Source organism: Gracilinanus agilis, chromosome 5 (assembly GCF_016433145.1).
Source record: "Gracilinanus agilis isolate LMUSP501 chromosome 5, AgileGrace, whole genome shotgun sequence".
Taxonomy (NCBI): domain Eukaryota; kingdom Metazoa; phylum Chordata; class Mammalia; order Didelphimorphia; family Didelphidae; genus Gracilinanus; species Gracilinanus agilis.
In genome coordinates, this window is record NC_058134.1 from 66,142,055 (window position 1) to 66,160,385 (window position 18,331).

Consider the following 18,331-nt stretch of genomic DNA (forward strand, 5'->3'; position numbering starts at 1 on the left):
TGCTTTAAGGTTCATCAAGTGCTATAATATGTTCCCATTTGAACCTTACAACTCTGCAATTATTATACCCATTTTACAACTGAGGAAACAAACCAGAAATGGTTAAATAACCCAACAAGAATCCAACAGCTAGTAAAGTATCAAAGGCAGGATTCAAATTCTAGTCTTCCTTACTGCAAGTCCAGTGATTTATTCACCATACTACTTAATTGTCTCAGGTGATTAGAGATGGAGTAATTTTGTTTTGGAGCTAAGAAGTCAGCAATAAAGGACTGAAAAACTCAAGGATTAGGAATAAAAGAGTGTGCCCTTCTACTTGAGAGTGAAACAGTTTCATGCAAAAGAGCTCGGGTGTTTGTGGGCAAATGACAACAGAGGTATTAGTATACCTCCGTGTGAAGGGACTTTAGAAGAAAATGAACAGTGGGTCTGGCCACATAAAATTGGACATTAAACACAGAGGCCCACAGAATAAATATAGTGCAGTTAACTGAGTTAATTGAATTAAAACTTTGCCTGTCTTAACATTTGCCCAATCTCTTAATAGTTTGAACTTGTCTTATTTCCCATGCTTCTCTTTGTCCTTCTAGGGAGAATCCTGGTTTAGATCTTTGTAGTCATTTCTTCCTGTTTCTGTCTCTTTTAAGTCTAAAATTCATCTGCCAACTTCTTGATTTTGCCTCAGAATTCCAACCAGAGCTGAGTCTAGAAATATTTTCATTTGGGACAAGAGGAGAGCATGGCTTCTCCTTCCCGCTGGAAGTCATTTGAGAGGGGTGCCACAGCAACAAGACCCTGGGGAAATGGTGACCCTGTAGATGATCATACCAAAAGACAGTTAAGATTAGATGAATTCTAGGGCTATCAGTGGCTATGGGAAGGAATCATGCCCATCTGGACACTGGCACCCTGTTGGAGGAAATTCACCTCTCGAGATGTTGGCACCCTGGGGCAAAGCTCCATTCACCCTATGCTAGTTACTGTCCTCATTGTGATTTTTCTTTGAAATAGAATTTCCCATGTGTACTTCTTTTTCCTCGTATACCCCACCACAGCCAATGCCACTTCACAAACTAGACCTTCTTGTACCCCTTCAATAACCCTACCTTGGAGCAGGAAAAATGCCACACAATTGAGTCTGGTATATAGAATAGGATGTATAACAAGTTAATTTAAATAATAAAAACGATGCCTACAAACAACCAAATTAATTATCTACATAGGCATGTGTTTGTATATGTACACATATGAATGAGAAACTTTTTCTGACATATTTAAGAGAGAGTGTTTTTTGCATAGTATCAGCATAGCATTCTAGGCAGTTGACTAGGTTGATACAAGGAACTCATCATGGCGAGATGGATGGGAAGATACAAAACAGAAGTAAAAAAGGATGAAGGTCCTAAGGATGCTGTTTTCAGAAGGGAAAGACTCACACTTCTCTTTTCAGAAATGCTTCTAGTTTGGGGGAGTCTTTGTTTAGGGTTGCCCTGGGTCCTCTAAATTATATTAGGAGATAGTGTCCACAAATGGCTCCACTTTTTCAGTTTCTGGTCATGCCTAGAGGTCAAAGTAGAGGATATTCTAGACTGCCCTAACACTGATTCACCTGAAATGTCAAAATCAAGTTCTAGAAGGTAATTATGTGGAATTTGTAGCTATTAAAAAAAGATAAAATCACCCTTAGGTTGAATCTTTTGATATAAATATGACAAAAAATATTTGGGGGGAGAAATGAAAGTAATTGTGCTATCCAAACTCAAATAAAACAGTCTTTTTTCCTGAAAAACTCCCACCTACCAAGCCACATCTTGTTTTGAGAATTTTTATTTTTAGGAATTTAATTTCTCTGCATGCTCTTTTATTTGGTTCTAGGAGATGTTACTGAAATGGAAAATCTGCTAGCTTACCTGGTAACTTTTTAGTCTGATGAAGTCAACCTTCATAGAGATAAATGTATCTGAATTTCGACTGATATTCTTTAGGTGCTCCACAAGATCAGCACAGAACTTGTAACCCCCTTTAAGCACGCACAGAACCATGATGTCACTGTATCCGATGTCATTCATGATATCCTTTGCCAACTTCTCAATCCTGGAAAGGAAATGAAAGGAAAAAAAAATTGCCATAAATTTATCAGGGCCATGGTGTTCTAGCATAATATCCAGCATTAGATTGTGCTTCTGGAGAAAAAGTATTTTGTTGCCCAAAAGAGCTCTAAGCTATACGAATTACATGATTTCTAAAATTAAAGGGGTAATAATTAGCAAATCTTATCATCATTTGGTTTTGGTGAATGGGAGATAGGCAGTAGCAGCAACTGGCATTTATGTAATGTTTTTAAATCTGCAATATTTTATATATATTAACTCATTTGAGCCTAAACTCTTCTGTGTAGGTACTTCATATATCAGCAATATCATTTTATAGATGAATCAAGTGAATAAATTCTTATTAAGTGCTAACTTCATGCCTGGCACTGTGCTAACTGCCAAAGATACAAAAAACAGTCCCTCCTGTCCAGTTAGTTGCTCATGGTATAAAGTAGGAGATAATTTGCAAACAACTATGTACAAACAAAATTTACATAAGGTAAATAGGAGATAATCTCAGAGTGAAGGAATTGACAATGAAACAGAGCAGGAAAAGCTTCTTGCAACCGGTATATTTTAAGTGAAACTTGAAGGAAGACATGAGGTAGAGACAAGGAGAGAGGGCATTTCACTGGAGGTCAGCCAGTGAAAATAGACCAGGAAAATGAATCACCTCGTGCTAAGAACAGCAAGGTGGCCAGTGACATTGGATTATAAAAGAGAAGAATAAAATAAGAAGGCTAGAAACTGGGCTTAGACCAATATCTCATGCCATATACCAAGATAAAATCAAAATGGAGACACAATTTAGAATTAAAGGGTAATACTATAAATAAACTAGGGGAGCACAAAATAGTCACACCTATGAATAAGGGAAGAATTTATGCCTAAACGAGATACAGAGAACATTATGAGATATAAAGTAGATAACTTTGACTACAATGAATTAAAAAGGTTTTGCAATGGAATCAAGATAGAAAGGAAACAACAAAATGGGAAAAAATGTATAGCAAGTATCTTTGACAAAGCACTCATTTCTCAAATATATAGAGAACTGAGTCCAATTTTTAAGAATACAAATCATTCTTTATTTGACAAATGGTCAAAGAATATGAAAAAGCAATTCTCAAATGAAGAAATGAAAGCAATCTATAGTCATATGAAAAAAATGTTCCAAATCACTATTAAGTAGAGAAATGCAAATCAAAACACCTATCAGATAGGCTAATATGAACAAAAAAAGAAATTATAAAAGTTGGAGGGGAAGTGGGAAAATTGAGACACTAATATATTGTTGGTGGTGCTGTGAACGGATACAAGTATTCTAGAGAACAATTTGGAACCATGTCCAAAGGGCCATAAAACTATGCATATCCTTCAACCCTCATCCCAAAGGGATCAAAGATGGAGAAAAGGACCTATTTTTACAAAAACATCTTTAGCAGCTCTTTTAATGGTGGCAAAGAACTAGAAATGGAAGGGCTGCCTATCAATTGGGGAAATAGCTGAACAAATAGTATTATATGATTATATATCGTGCCCTAAGAAAGGTAAGGATCACAAAGAACTCTGGAAAAACTTCTATGAAGTGAGTGAGGTGAGCAGAACCAGAAGAATGTTGTACATAGTAACAGTAGGAATGTGTGTTGAGCCACTGTGAAAGAAAGATATTATCAGCAATGCATGGATGCAAGACAACTCTAAGGGACTCCTGGCAAAAAGGGCTATTCACCTACGTAGAAGGCACTGATGGAGTCTGAACACAGACTGAAGCACACCATTCTTCACTTTATTTCCTTCATGAGTGTTTTCTAATATAAGTAATAAGTGTCTTCTTTCACAACATGGTGAACATGGAAATATGTATCCCATATCACCTACCCATCTTGAGGAAGAGAGAGGGAGGGAGGGAGGGATCAAAAAATGTCAGAAAATGACTTTTAAAAATAGCATCTACAGGTAATTGGGAAAAAAATAATAAAAATATAAAAGAAGACTATTAAGATAGTAGGGCCAGGTTATGAAGGATTTAAAAAGCTAAAGAGAAATTTTTATATGTGACCTGGCATTATACAGAATGATTCATTTATTGAATCTGGGGAAAGACATGGTTATATTGGACCACTTTTTTGAAGGGAGAAGAACCAGGAGAACATTGTACACAGTAACAACAATACTGTACAATGACAATGATTTAGCTGTTCTCAGTAATACGATGAACTAAGAAAATTCTGAAGGACTCATGATGAACAATATTATCCCACTAGAAAAAGAACTGATGGAGTCTGAATGCAGACTGAAACATATTTCACTTTTATCATTTTTTGTTTGAGTTTTTTCCAACAAAATGACTAATATGGAAACATGTTTTACATGTCTGTAAAATTTATATTAGACTGCTTACTGTCTAAGGAAGGGGGATGGGAGAGATAGAGGAAGAGAATTTTGAACTTTAAAAAAAGCCTAGAATGGTAAGAATTGTTTTACATGTAAATGGGGGGGGGAAGCATTATTTAAAAAAAAATAAAAAATATTTAAAAATAATAAAAAAAAGGGTTTTTTAAAGTAAGGTCACTTTTTTTTAAAATTTTAAACCCTTAACTTCTGTGTATTGACTTATAGGTGGAAGAGTGGTAAGGGTAGGCAATGGGGGTCAAGTGACTTGCCCAGGGTCACACAGCTGGGAAGTGTCTGAGGCCAAGTAAGGTCACTTTTGATACCTGAGAGGATGGATTGGCCTAGGGAGAGAGTTGAGGCAGAAAGACCAACCAGAAGGTTTTTACATTAGTCCCAGTGTGAGTTGCATAAGACCTGTGGCAGGGTTGTGGAAATGTCAGAGAAAGGGGGAATATAAAAGAGATGTTAGAAAGGTATAATGGACAAGACTTGGGATATAGTGGTGTGAGAGAGACTAGAAGTAAAAAATGACATTGAATTTATGAATCTGGAAGACTGGGAGGATCATGGTACCCTCAACAGTAATAGCAAAGTTAGAAAGAGAGGGAGAATTTTTGGGGAAAAAACAATGAGTTCAGTTTTGTATATGTTGAACTTAAGATGGTGATTAAGAGATTGGTAACTATGGAAAGAGTAATTTCAGTTGTTGAATGATGAAGGTGGAAGCCCGACTACAGAGTGAGAAGAGAAGTAGAGACACTTATTTATTATAAATGGTCCTCTCAAGGAGTTTAGACACTAAAGGGAGGAGTGATACAGGATGCTAGGTCATGGGTAGAGATGAATTGAGTAAGGATTTTTTAGATTAGAGGAGGCAAGGGCATGTCTGTGGGCAGTAGAAAAACAGCCAGTATACAGTGAAAGATTGGAGATTAATGAGAAAAGAGAGGTGATAGATGGTGCAAACTTCTGGAGAAGATGGATGGTATGGACTCACTGTGGATGGAAAAAGGGTTTGCCTTGGCATCAAGGAGGGGCAATATTTCTTCATATGAACTACTCAGAAGATTAAAGCAAGGCTTGGAAAGGTAAGGTGACTAGCCTTTTGTCACAGAATTAGGAAGTGTCAAAGGAAGAATTCCAAGGCCACAGCCATTTAAAACTGATTTTGCCAAATTGATGGATATAAGGTGATACCTTGGACTTTTCATCTGACTACTCCTTCTAACATTCTATTATTTAGGTTATCTAGTTTTAAAAATATTTTTAGAAATATTCATCCATTTATTTTAAGTTCTTTAGCATCAATTAGGGTGTGGTAACTAATGATGATTTTGCAAATTTACTTTAAATTCACTGTGATCTCTTTTCTCAGTTAGATTTTGGTAATCTGAGTTTTTTCTCTTCTTTTTTTTTTTTGAGTAAATTTGCTAGCTCTTGTTCAATTTTGTTAGACCATGCTATGTATGAGAAATTTCACTATGTGATATTCTTTAAGTTATAAATGTCCCCAAAGCCAATGTCTTCATTATTAGTTGTAAAATATAAACTCAATTCAGTGATTAGCATGTGTGGGCTTATTTGATCTGAAAGGAATTATAGGAGGCAGGGAGTAGGCCAGGTGAAAAAACTTCCTTTAATAATGCAAGTGGACAATTCCTCTGAAACTTAATCTTACAGAGAGTTGCTGGGAGCGCCAGCAGAAGGGTATGCTGGAGCCAGTTCCAAAGAGCTGATATGAAATTTGCACTGCCAGCACTGCCACCTCAGAAATCAGTAATTGCTATAAACCTGGTCTTGACTTATTGTTTTGATGATTGTCTAGACCTAAGAAAGAGTTAATAATGCAGAATAAGAGATTTAAAAAACGGGAAAGGATTTCTTTGTACAAAAATATTTATAGCTGTGCTTTTTGTGATGGTAAAAAATGGGAAAATAAGGGGATGTCCCTCAATTGGGGAATGGCTAAACAAATTGTGTGCATGATGGTGATGGAATACTATTGTGCAATAAGGAATGATTAATTAGTGGATTTCTATAAGAATGGAAAGACCTCCATGAACTGATTCACAGTGAAATAAGCAGAACCAGGAAAACATTGTACACAGAAACCGAAATACTATGGGACCATCTGATGTAATTGACTTTGCTACTAATAGCAATGCAATGATCCAGGACAATTCTGAGGGGCTTTTGAGACAGAATGCTATCCACATTGAGAGAAAGAACTGTGGGAATAGAAATGAAGAAGAAAACATATGATTTATCACTTGTTTGTATGGGCATAGGATTTGGGGTTTGGGTTTTAAAAGATTGCTCTACTGCAAAAATGAATAACATGAAATAGGTTTTAAGCAATAATACATGTATAACCCAGTGGAATTGTCTGTTAACTCTGGGAGAGGGGAGGGAAGGGGGGAGGGAGACAACAAGAATCAGGTGACTGTGGGAAAAAAATTAAAAACTAAAACCTAAAAAATTTAATAAAAATTTTTTTAAAAATGCAGAGTAAACATAAAATGCATGTTGAATATATTACTCCCATTCCCAACCTAGTTGTTAAACATTTACTAGCACATGCCGGAAGGAGAGTTTATGTGCCTGGCCCAAGGTCACACAAGTAGTATGTGTTAGAATCACAACTTGGAGGGGGCTCAGTGAAATGAGAGTGTATAATTAGAAATCTTGTACCCTTGGACTTCATCTCCCAGCATCCTGTTCCCGGTGTCCCCACATTTGCATCTTCATGTGTTGTTTATAAGTTTGCTGTAATCTGTACCATCTTCCCTCTTTTTTTCCCCATGTGTGGCTGGAAAAGCTGGCTTTACTTAGGCTTTTACTTTTGTCTTTTTATTTTCTTTTATTTCAAGTGATTATTTATAAATTTATTAAATATAATACTTAGAGATATTATATATTAATTTTTAAACTTTATAAGAGCCAGGACCAGATGGGAGGTCCTGGGTTCAAATATGGCCTCAGACACTTTTTAGGTAGTTCTTAAAAGTGAATCATCTAAAGAGCATAATCATGTAACCATGTTAACTTTTCTAAAATATAAATATTAATAAATGTTTTAAAAAAAGTGAATCATCTAAGAAGCAAATATACTTACCTGTCCACAATGACACCATGAGGTATAAGTACATAGTTCAAATCTCCATAATAGTGCCGAGGGTATGTGAATAAATCCAAGTCATATCCCGGCCAATGATTGGAAATCTGAAAATAAAATTACTTGGGTTGAAATTATCTTTAAATGGATAGCACATTTAAAAATACCCTATTGGATAATTCTGAGGGGCTTATGGAAAAGAATGCTAACCACCTCTAGAGAAAGAACTGTTGGAATAGAAATGCAGAGGAAAACATATGATTTGTCACTTGTTTATTTGGGTATGTTGGGGGTTTTGGTTTTACAAGATTGTTCACTTCCAAAAATGAATAACATGGAAATATGTTTTGTGTGACAATATATGTATAACCCAGATTGAACTGTTTCTCAACTCTTGGAGGGGGGAGGGAAGAAGGGAGGGAGACAACATGAATTATATAACTTTGGAAAACTTATGTAGAAATTTGTTATTAAAATAAAATAAAGATAAAACATTAAAAAAAAAAAACACCTATCGGCCTAGCAAACAACCACCAGAAAGCAAAGTCTGTCTACAAAGGATGACAATAAAGATTCTTTTTATTTCCCTTAAGAATTTATTAAAATTCCTGCAATTTGTGGAAGTATGTTAAGTAATCCCTCCTGGATCACTGCCTAGTCATTTTTTCAATAAAAGCTTTGGTGTGTGGGGAGAGTCAAGATGGCTGTGGCATAGGAGAAAGTTCTGACTAAAGGGGATCCTCAGGAGAAGGAAATGAAAAACCACTCCAGTATCTTTGCCAAGAAAAGCCCATGGACAGGGGCCTTGACTGAACAACATGTTAAGTAATGAGTTATTGAATACTGATAAAGTGGTACTAAACAGTCACCCCATCCTAGAGCCAGCCTGATCTTGTGTCCCCTGAATAAGTCAAACTTCATTTCCCTTCTCTGCTTCTCTTATCTACTTCTCCTGTTCATGTCTGAGCCATCTCTAAAGCCCAACTTGAGCCTTGCATTGTTCATGAATCTTTCCAGGTCTTGTTGACTTGAGATTTGGAATTTTTTTAGCACTTTATCGGTGGGGGTGATGGAGGAGAAAGGAACACTGAACCGACGATTTCACTGATGTTGGAAACTACCATAGAAAAAAAACTCCTTTTCCCAAAAAGGAACTATTCCACAGTTTATGGTCTTAGAGAGTTGCCAGGAGTACTGAGAAATCATAACTTATCAAAGTTTATGGTCTGTCTATTTTAGAGGTTGGCCTTGAACTCAGGTTTTCTTGAGTTTAAGGCTGGCTCTCCATCTACCATGCTACATGACTTTTCCAACCCTAAATACTCTTCATACATTTGGATTTTTTGTCTTTGTTCTTGATCTAGATCTAAGATTATGGAATTTTCTAGTTTGGAAACTCCATGCATTGAAAAAGGTGGCTATTTGGCTATAGCTTATTGTCTAGAGAGTAGGAGAAGGAGGTTAAAAGACTTACCCCTAGTCACAAAACTAAAATGTGTCAGATGCAGGACTAGAAATTCAGATCTTTCTGAATGTCAGACTGGCCATCCATCCATTATGTTTGGCAATAGCAGGCTCATATGTATGTATGTAAGCCAATAAATATTTATTAGACACTGTAAGTCAAACACCGTGTTATATGTTGGAGATATAAATAGATAAACAAGCCCCTCCAGGAGCTTATATCCTACATGCACTCTTCTATTGGACCCTAAATTCCATGAGGGAAGGCACAACGGCATACTACCTCTGTACATCTGACTGAACCTAGTTCATCACTAAGCAATAGTATGGTCTTAGTAAACAAATTATTTAATATTAATTTGTTAATTAATTAAATTAACATTAACATTAATTAATTATTTAATATTAATATTAATTGATTAACTTGGAGTTCATGATCATCTAGACAGTACACTAGAATTTTCTTTTGCTTTTTCTTTGCTTAGAAAAATTACATGAACCTTACTGGTAAGATAACATTTTCCCATTTTACAGGAAGATATTCTTTAGCAAAATTTAGATCTACTTTGATTGGAACTATGATCTCATCAATGGAAGTTCTCTTTCAAAAAGTAGAGATGATGATCTGGATAGAAGGTAAAGTTCTCCTCAGCCTCTGTGACTCTTATTTATCTATGGTCTGCAAATCCTCAACAAGAATCCAAATGAAATGTGGGCATCCTCTAGATTAGGGATTCTTAACCTTTTTTTTGTGTCATAGGCCCCTTTGGCAGATTGATGGAGCCCATGAATGTCTTGTCAAAATAAAAGTTTTAAATTCACAAAATACACAGGATTACAAAAGAAACCAATTATAGTGAAAAATATAGTGAATTTCTTTTAAAGTTCATGGACCCCAGGTTAAGTACTTTTCCCTAGACTCTTGCCATAGTAGATGTCAATGGAACATATGGACTGACTGTTAATTTATATATATATATATGCATATATATCTAAATTTATAGATAAATTTATATATGCAAATCATATAAATTTAAAATACACATATTAAACTATAAATTTTTATATAAAATTTTAAATATTTTAGAATATATTTTAAAAACTACGCTCCCATTACAAAACATTATAGCATTTCCCCATGGAGATCTGCCTAGGAACATTTGATTATTCTAGTTGTTGGTCCAAAAATTTGACGTAGTCCCTTGCGTAGAATGTCCTTTCTTTTCTCATCTCTACCTTACAGAATCCCCTCCCTTTTCCTTCTATTTTTTAGTGCTCAGCCCCCTTAAATTACTTTGTATTTACTCTGGATCTATTTTGGATATATTTATCTGTGGATCAATTATTTCTCCCCATTAAGATATAAGCACATTAAGGACAGAGACTATTTCATTTTTTTTTTTTTTTATGTCTCCGGAGCCTACCATAGTACCTAAACACATAAGTGCTTGCTAAAATACTATAAATCAGATTTTTCACTAATGTAGACTAACTTTATGTCTCAATTAGTCTAAATTAGCAGGTTTTTACTTTGGGGTAATGAAAAGAGGGAAAAGTATAATGACCAGAAACAAAGAATTTAAGAATTAAGAGACTATTCACTTGCTATTAAAAAATGCACACTGCGCCAGGTGAGGTGGTATATTCTTAGAATCCCTGCTACCAGGGGAGGCTAAGGCTCTTACATTGTTTGGGTTTGGGAGTTCTGAACTACAGCAGAGCTAAAATTTAGTATCCACACTAAGTCCAAAGCCAGTTTGGGGAGCCCTGAGAATAGGTTGCCAAAGGAGAAATGAACCAGAAGATCAGGTTGAAAATCAGAGCAGATCCAAGTTGATCAGATGGGGATGGGGCCTGAGAGATCACTATACTCCCTAAATTTCATCCATTTGGAAAAATAAATTCTGAAAAAAAATACTATTTTATATAAGAAATAGGAATAAGAGTCAGGGGGTTTCACTTCTCTGACCACTTGGTTTCCTCCCTCTTTCATGGGAGCCTCACTAATCCTTTTCACTGCATGTTATGTCCCCTCTACTACCTCCAGCACCTCAAAGTGAGGTAGGGTATGGCAGATCTAACTTATATCATGCAAATCTTAAATGAATGGGGTGGAAGAGGGAGATTATTGTTCACATATGCTTATAAGCGAGGCACATGCATAGATATGTATAATAATGATATCAATAACTTAGACGGTGTTTTAATGTTTACAAAGTGCTTTAGAAGTATAATGGCATTTTCGCTTGACAATAACTCTTGAGTGGTAGTGCTATAAATTATTCCCATTTAACAGATGAGAGAACTGAGGAAGATAAAGTTAAATTATTTACTCAAGGTCAAATAAGAAGAATCTAGTGCCAAATTTGAATGCAGGTTTTCCTGACTCCAGGTCCAGCACTCTATCCAATGTATCTCTTAGCTGCCTATTTAGGTTCATTCTGGAGATTTTCTCAGTGTGAAGAACTCTAGGTATGGAAATTCCCTTTGCTGATCTACATTAGCAGGTCATCAATGATTTATAGTTTTAGAGAGCTACCTGGATGATTGAGAAGTTGAGCAACTTGTTCAGGGTCATAGAGATCAGATTTGAACCCAGATTTTCAAAGTTCCAGGTCTGGTACTCTATCTACTATGCTATCCACTAATTTTTGCTGTCCCTCACCCATAACATGATTAATTCAGAATATGAACTCAAACTTCTTAAAGTAATAATCAATGGAACCTAATTGGTTTCATCTAAAAAAAAGGGACACATTAGAATATACAATCCTTAGTCTCTAAGTTCCAATACTTACAAAGAAAGCCAGCAACAAAAATATCTTCTGCCCTAGACCAACTTTAAAACACTCTATCATGCAAATGCAAATTATTTTGGTTCATCTGCATGGAGATTTTCTACAGAGAATTTTTAATTCCTTCTCTATGCCTGGGAATAATCAAAAGTAAAATCTAAACCAATGATGGGCAAACTTTTTAAAGAGGGGGCCAAAGGAAAGGAAATGTTCATCTGTCAGTCTGTTTCTAAGGCAACTCTTTCAAAGTTTCATTGTATTGTATCCTACTCATTGTATTCATCAGATTAGGAATAATGTCCCAAAGCCAGACAGAAAGAACATTTCAGGGGGCTGCATTTGGCCTGCCAGCAGTAGTTTGCCCATCACTGCTCTAAAAAGTTTCTAAGTACTAACTAGCAGGTGCTCTGAGGATTTTCAGGTTTTTATTTTCTTTTAATTACATATATAGGCCAAAAAAAAGCTATGACTTTTTCACTCACTTTTCCATTGTCTCCAGAATATAATACAAAATCTTCAGCTTACAATAATCTAGCTTCAACTTATTTCTAGATTTTTTCCCCATAAAAACCTTTCTCAAACTCTGTCATAGCCAACTATTCTCTGATCTTAATTTTATCTCCCCTGTCTTGTATATTTCCCTAAATCAGGGGTCCTTAACTTTTCTGCCATTAATTTCTTTGATGGTCCGGAAAGCCTATAAACCTTTCCTCGGACTAATGTTTTAAATGCATAAAATAAAGTATTTAGGATTACAAAGGAAACCAATCATAGTGAAATAGTTATCAAAATATTCTTTAAACATTTACAGACACTAGGTTAAAAATCCTTGCCTCAAATCACCTAAGGACACCCTTAGGTCTGCCCTCTGGATTTCCTCTACCATCCTGAAGCTTCGTGCCATCTCTGGAATTCATACACTGAATGCACCCCTATGGCATCACTCTCCATCATCTGGCTCCTTCCATAACTTCCATTTAAGCTGGATTTCTAAGCCAACTAGGACTCATTTCTCTTCAGGCTAGACTCAGGATTTCATCTACCACATCACACAAGGCACTCTGGTTTCTACTTGACCTTTTAAGCTTCTGTTTAATGTGGGGTTTTCTCCCATTAGAATGGAAGCTCCTTGAGGGCAGGGGCAGTCTATCTTTCTACTTGCATAGATATCCCCAGCTCATAGCACAGAAAATGGCACACAGTGTTTAATAAATAATCATTGTCTGACTCACTGACCTAACTTTCAAAATCCATACCTTTTTCTTTCTTTCTTTCCTTCCTTCTTCCTTTCTTTTATTCCCTTACCTTCTGTCTTAGTATCAATTCTAAGTCAGAAGATCAGCAAGGATGAAGCAATTGGGATTAAGTGACTTGCACAAGGTCATATAACCAGGGAGTGTCAGAGGCCAAATTTGAACTCAGGTCCTTCTGACACCAGGCCTGGCACTCTGTCCACTGGGCTACCTAGCTGCCCCAATCCTTACCTTTCTTAAAGCTTAGCTTAGATGTCTGTGAAGTCTCCTCCCTTCACTGTCAATTCTTACTGCTTTACCCTTCCTCAAATTGCTTTGTGTTATATTTTATTGTTCAGTCATTTCAGTCGTTACCCCATTGGGGGTTTTCTTGGCAAAGATACTAGAGTGGTTTGCCATTTCCTTCTCCAGCTCTTATTAGAGATGAAGAAACTAAGGCAAATAGGGGTAAGTGACTTGCACAGGGTCACACAGTTAGAAAGTGTCTGGGGTTAGATTTGAATTTAGGAAGATAATTTTTCCTGACTACAGTCTATCCCCTGAGCCACCTAGCTCATTGGAATATAAACTCTCTATGGTATGGATGACTTCACTTTTGTCATCATTCCCAGTGCCTAGCACAGTGCCTTTCCTGCATTTAATATCGAACTGAATTAGGGATGGAGTCTGCCAAATATGCTAACACCACCTAACAGAACAAGCTTTATAAATGAGTTGTCTGCTACATGGAATGTACGCAAAGGCCAACTGCTTCAGAAGTTACAGTATCTAAACAACAAATGATGTACAGTTCTGGTATGACATTTTAGCAAAACCGGCTTCTTAGTACTCATTTTAGTTTCTATCTTCTATCAAATTCAAGTGATTCATAATTACTTTTCTATCTTCTCTTGAACACTCATTTTTAATATTTATATGGCATTAAGAAGAGAGAAGATGGAAAATAACAGCTAACATTAAGTCCAGGCATTGTGCTAAGCATTGTGTTAAGTGTTTTGCAAATATCATCTCATTTGATCTCATTTGATCCTCTGGGATTATTATCTCCAGATAATACAGATGAAGAAACTGAGGCAGAGGTAAAAATGATTTGGCCAAAGTCACAGAATTTGTAAATGTCTGAGGCTGAATTTAAAATTCAGGTCTTCCTACCTCCAGCCCCAGCCCTCTATCAGTTACTGTACCCTCTAGCTACCAGTAGTGGCAGGTAGTAAGCTAATCTTATAGTCAAAAAGATCTGGGTTCCCGATCTTTTTTAAAATTTTAATTAATTTATTTAACCCTTACCTTCTGTCTTGGAGTCAATACTGACTCCAAGGCAGAAGAGTGGTAAGGGTAGGCAATGGGGGTCAAGTGACTTGCCCAGGGTCACACAGCTGTGAAGTGTCTGAGGCCAAATTTGAACTTGGGACCTCCTGTCTCTAGGTCTGGCTCTCAATCCACTGAGTTACCCAGCTGTCCCCAGGTTCCTGCTCTTAATACAAACTAGCTGTGTGATCCTGAGCAAATCACTTGATCTTTAAAAGCTTCAGGAAATTCTCTAAGATTTTAAATTGCAGAAAAAGTGCTGATCTGGACCATAGCAAGTAATTCTTCATCAGGACCTCCATAGCACACAAATATATACGGCTCTTCTCCAAAAGGCAGTAGAAATCATAAGATTTCAAAGTTGTTTGAGACCTCTGATATCAACAAGATCACACATTCCCACATTAATAAAGTGAGATTCAGGGAGATGTCTAAGGTCATACTAGGTAGCCCAGGAAGTGTGTGTGTGTGTGTGTGTGTGTGTGTGTGTGTGTGTGTGTGTGTGTGAGTGTGTGTGTGAGTGTGTGTGTGTGTATAGTGCTGGACTTTGATCCAGGAGAAAGAAGAAAGTTAGAACCCCACTGTTGATTCTGGGTAGCCAAGTCACTTAAAATTTCTGCACCCCAATTTTTCATTTGTAAAACTGACATAAATATTCATGGGTTCTAATCCTCATTCCACCACTAACTAACTACTGGTATAACATTGAAAAAGATCACCTTAATCTCTGTAGGTCTCAATTTCCTCAGCTGTAAAAATAGTTGGACTACACTGTTTCAAAAATCTCTTCCAGCTCTAAATTGGAAACCCTATGTAGCACCTACCTCACAGGGTCTTTGTGAAGAAAGCACTGAAGTGGGCTATTTAAAAAATTATCCTGAGTCTGAATTCAGAATGATTATAGCCAGCTGGTTGCTGGGTAGTGAGAAATTTTACCTGACCTCCCCTCTTTATACTGGTTTAGTTTAGTGATTGAGGAATCATGAAACCCAACAACAAAGCTATAATCTTAACCCCTTTAGGGTTGTTTTCTTTGGGCTGTTTCTTCCAAGGAAATTAATTTAGAGAGAAATTTCTTGGTGAATTATCTGCTGGAGGGGAAAGCTTCAATTCAGGGATAGAAAATTTAATTGCTTGAGGCAGGAGCCAAAACATTCCAAGTGATTGTTCTCATAACTACCCCATTTTGGATGTTTGCTCTTTTCTGCAAATACAGCCAAGTGAATGAAAATGTGTATTTCAGCATATTTTAATGACCATGCACCTCCTTAAGTGTGATATTAAATGTAAAGCTTTTTGCAAACTTGAAAGGAACAAAGGTAAGTAGAAAGTGGCATTATTATCATTGATGTCTTAAAAATCAGGGGCTATAAAAGTGGAGGTATAAAGCTGAAGACTTTTCATTTAATTTCTTGGGCAGTGTAATAGGATTTGTGCTGAAAGGGATCCTTAGATATCATTTTACAGGTGAGGAAACTGAGGCTCCAGGAAATAACTTATTCGAGTAGTAACTTAATATGCAGGTAGTAAATAGCAGCTGTGTAAGAGGCAATTAGCAGGCAGTAGTGTTTCAGTGGTTAAGAGTACTGGGTCTTGTGTAATTAGAATCTGCTCCCCAGGACTCAAAATCCCAGCTTTCCATGTTCCTTCTCACATTACATCCTTCCGTTTTGGAGATAAAGTTTGTGTGTGACCCAGCCCCTCTCTCTTTTCCTCCAAACGTGCTGGAAAAACTTTTCTTTACTCAGGGTTTTACTTTTGTTCTTTTATTTCTTTTACTTCAAGTGATTATTAATAAATCTTATAAAATATGATACTTGGAGTTACTGGATATTAATTTAAATCTTACAATCTAGAACCCAAAAGACCTGAATTCGAATCCAGCCTCAGACCTATCCTAGCTGTGTGATCCTGGGCAAGTTTCACTTAATTTGATTACCTGACAAAAGGATCCACTGAAGAAGAAAATGGCAAACCACTCTAGTATCCTGGCCAAAACTCCTTCATCAATAACTATGGTCCACAGGGTCACAAAGCGTTGGACATGATTAAGTGAAGGAACAGTCACAAAAAATATCAGTGAGTCCAAGATTTAAAGTGTAGTCCTCTGACTCCAAATCAGGTGATTTCCACTAAAACCATTGCTCCCTCCGTTAAATGAGCACTTGAACAATATGTTCTAAACAGAAGTAACCAAGGAGTCTCTCCCTACCTCTTCCCATTCTCCTTTTCTTCTTTTCACTCTATGTATGCATGTAAATATCATCTCCCACTAATTTACAGATTCCGTTCATTTCCACAAAAATTTACTGAGCTGACCTAGCCCAGAAAACAAGGAATCGGGAGGACACCGCAGCCAATATTTCCACGATCACTGACAATCATTTACTGAGATGCTATGGGCCGCATGGCTCACTATAAAGGATTCTACAGTGGTTTTGCTCAGAATTGGAAACCGCCCTCCACTTCAACTTTAACCTGAGGAGAAGCTGAACAAAGCCGGCCAATAAAGGAAGAGAGGAAGGCTATTATGAAAAACACCAGAGGAAATCCTTTAAAGCGCCCGGGGCCTCACACCCGGGAGGTGCTTTCTGGGTAGGAACTGCGATTCAGAGGCAGAGGCGGCCGATTGCCTAAAATCTCATAATCCCACACTGATCCTCTCGCGTTTTTCTTTTAGTATTTTACAATCAAGGAAAGTAGGAAAGTCCAGGGGGAAGGTTATAAAGTGCAAACCCACCGGCATCCTCCCCATCCCTAACCCCTCACTCTCATTTCTAAAATCTAGGCCTGGGGTTAGTAAGGTGAAGGCAAAAGGCGAGGTCAAAGACCAGGGTGGGGAGGCTGGGGCTCCGGTGAGGGGGATGAAGAACGAAAAAAATCTGGATTGTGGGAGAGACTGAGAAAGAGAAAGAGAAAGGGCAATGAGTGTTCCCTGGGATGAGTTGGTCTAGGAGTAGGGATGGAGGGTCTTTGTTGGAAGATGGAAACAAAGTGTCCCTGGGAGACACCGAGCAATACCCGAGGGCTCTCTCCATCGCTAGGGCAAAGGAGCCAGCCTTATTAGAATTACAGAAAAGTATCCGACTCCTGTCTGGAAAGAGAGATGGCCAAGGGTAAGGGCCTGGAGGGAGGGATGAAGGAGATACAGAGGGTGTGGGCGCTCACTACTGCCCGGAAATCAGGAGTTTCCATTTACCACGACCCCACGCCCGTTGTCTCGCGCCTCCTCTCTTTTCCCAGCCATGTTTCTCCCGGAGGAAAGCAGGAAGGAAGGAAAGAAAGGGAGCTGGGAGCTCTTGGGAGGGAATGAGGGGCAAGAGGGGCGGGGGCAGAGAAGGGAGGGGGATGCGGCGCCGGGTACCAGCCACTGGGGACTGCTCCGCCCCCGCCCCCAGCCAGCTGGCGGGAAAGGATCGCGCTGCTACCCCAGGCTTCCATTGGCTGGGCGCCAACTCCTCCTTCTGCAGCTTCTTTCCTCCCCCGCTCTGAGCTTCGGGAAGATGCTCTACTAAGTAGCCCGAGGACCTGCGACTGGCTCTTGGAGTCTGCGCTTTTCCCCTGCGGCAGCTCAGCGTCCAAGCTACTTGGCTCTAGAGTCTAGTGGGAGCCCCTATGTACCACACCCTGCCTGTGTTTCACCCCTGAGCTGCTGAAGTGGGTACCTCAAGGTGCGTGTGTCCCTGAAGTATTTGAAAACCCTGAACAATTGGGAAAAATGGAGAAAGATGTGTCATTTGCTTCAGGAGATAAAATCCCACCCCCACCCACCCCACCCCGTTCTCATTTGAAATGTGAGTTTAATCTTCAACAAACACAAATATAATATAAAAAACAAAAAAAAGGTTGTTTTCATAGAAAGCTAGACATACTACATTTAACATATTAACAAAATTTACCTTCTTG

At 37.8% G+C, this 18,331-nt stretch overlaps 1 protein-coding gene across 1 annotated transcript in view; it reads right to left on the reverse strand.

Annotated features, from left to right (window-relative positions):
- PRTFDC1 (phosphoribosyl transferase domain containing 1) overlaps positions 1-17,675 on the reverse strand; it is a 99,919-nt gene extending 82,244 nt beyond the window's left edge. The window contains exons 1-3 of the mRNA XM_044678368.1: positions 17,625-17,675; positions 7,606-7,712; positions 1,911-2,094 (exon numbers count right to left, since the gene is read on the reverse strand). Of these exons, the coding sequence (XP_044534303.1) occupies positions 1,911-2,094; positions 7,606-7,712; positions 17,625-17,672 (339 nt within the window). The 5' untranslated portion in view covers positions 17,673-17,675. The remainder of the gene's footprint in view (positions 1-1,910; positions 2,095-7,605; positions 7,713-17,624) is intronic.
- Between the last annotated feature and the right edge of the window lie 656 nt (positions 17,676-18,331).